The 1,301-nt window shown below is 39.8% G+C and overlaps 1 protein-coding gene across 1 annotated transcript in view; it reads left to right on the top strand.

Annotated features, from left to right (window-relative positions):
- Nucleotides 1-1,301, top strand: part of RPAP2 (RNA polymerase II associated protein 2) — a 106,192-nt gene that overhangs the window by 5,281 nt on the left and 99,610 nt on the right. The window contains exon 4 of the mRNA XM_045292041.1: nt 851-965. Within this exon, the coding sequence (XP_045147976.1) occupies nt 851-965 (115 nt within the window). The remainder of the gene's footprint in view (nt 1-850; nt 966-1,301) is intronic.

Here is a 1,301-nt window from a genome sequence, read left to right as displayed (position 1 = left end):
GAGACTCGACACAAGGGTGTTTCCTCTTTAACCTAGTATCTGGCTCCTTGTCAGAGCAAAACCTTTACATTTTAAATATACAGAGGGATGATGGAGTGTAAACCTTAACCAGCAAAAATACTTCATTTTGTTGTCGTATGTCGTTAAGTGCCATCAAGTTGGTTCCAGCTCGCAGTGACCCCACGTACAGCAGAAAGAAACATGTACAACGCTGGTTGCCTGTTGTTGCAACCACGTCAGTCCGTCGCATTAAGGTCCTCCTCTTTTTCCCTGGCCCTATACCAAGCGTAATGTCCTTCTCAGGAACTCATCTCCCCTGAAAACAGGTAAAATTGAGATGCAGTTTTGCCCTCCTAGTGACCTTGTTTACAGCAGAACAAACCACTGCCAGACTTAGACCCCCTGTAGCCTTGGTGCTGCTATGGTCTGAGCCCATTCTTGCAATCACTGTGTCAGTCAGTCTCACTGAAGGTCTTCCACTTTTTCACCAACCCTCTAGTTCACTAAGCATGATGTACTTTAGGGACTAGTCCCTCTTGGTAACATGTCCAAAGTATACAAGATGAAATCTTGTAATACCTACTTCTAAGGAGCCTTCTGTCTTATCTGTAGCAGCTGTCCTTAAATGCTTGCTTAGGTTCTGAACCCTGGAATAATCCTGTTGTTATGGCAGGCTGCTATGTACGCAGTGCAATAAGTCGTTCTCTCTCTTTGAAAAGTTAGTGGCTCAATAATAGTGTTTAAGCATAAATGTACGTGGCAAATATGGAGTTCTCTTAATTTTATGTTTTTGAGCATGGGCATTGGCCATAATGAAGCTTGCAATAAATAACTCTCCTTAAAACTTCAGGAGAGCAGAACTAGAAGCGGCTGTGAGAAAGAAGATTGAGTTTGAGAGAAGAGCTCTACATCTCGTGGAACAGCTTTTAGAAGAGAATATTACAGAAGATTTCCTAATAGAATGTGTATGTATTAAGTTGGCAAATTATTTTGTAGCGTAAGAGCTTTAAATCTATAATTTGAAACTTCTTTGTACTATTGGAACCTTGGAATCTGTTGTCATCACTATATGCCAGCAACGTACCGTAAATACTCAAGTATAAGCTGACCCAAATATCAGTCGTGGCACTTAATTTTACCACAAAAACTGCATTAAAAATGTGCTGAAAAACTTGACTTATGCTTGAGCATATACGGTATGTTTGAAAATACTCAACTATTGCTTTATTACCTTAAAATGTACACATGGAAAGACTATATTTTCAGGGATTATTTCTACAGTTCAGTACTAGAAAAGTTTC

Source organism: Echinops telfairi, unplaced genomic scaffold (genome assembly GCF_000313985.2).
Source record: "Echinops telfairi isolate 266 unplaced genomic scaffold, ASM31398v2 ScPeMD7_443;HRSCAF=831, whole genome shotgun sequence".
Lineage (NCBI taxonomy): Eukaryota > Metazoa > Chordata > Mammalia > Afrosoricida > Tenrecidae > Echinops > Echinops telfairi.
This window is presented reverse-complemented; position numbering and strand designations above follow the sequence as displayed.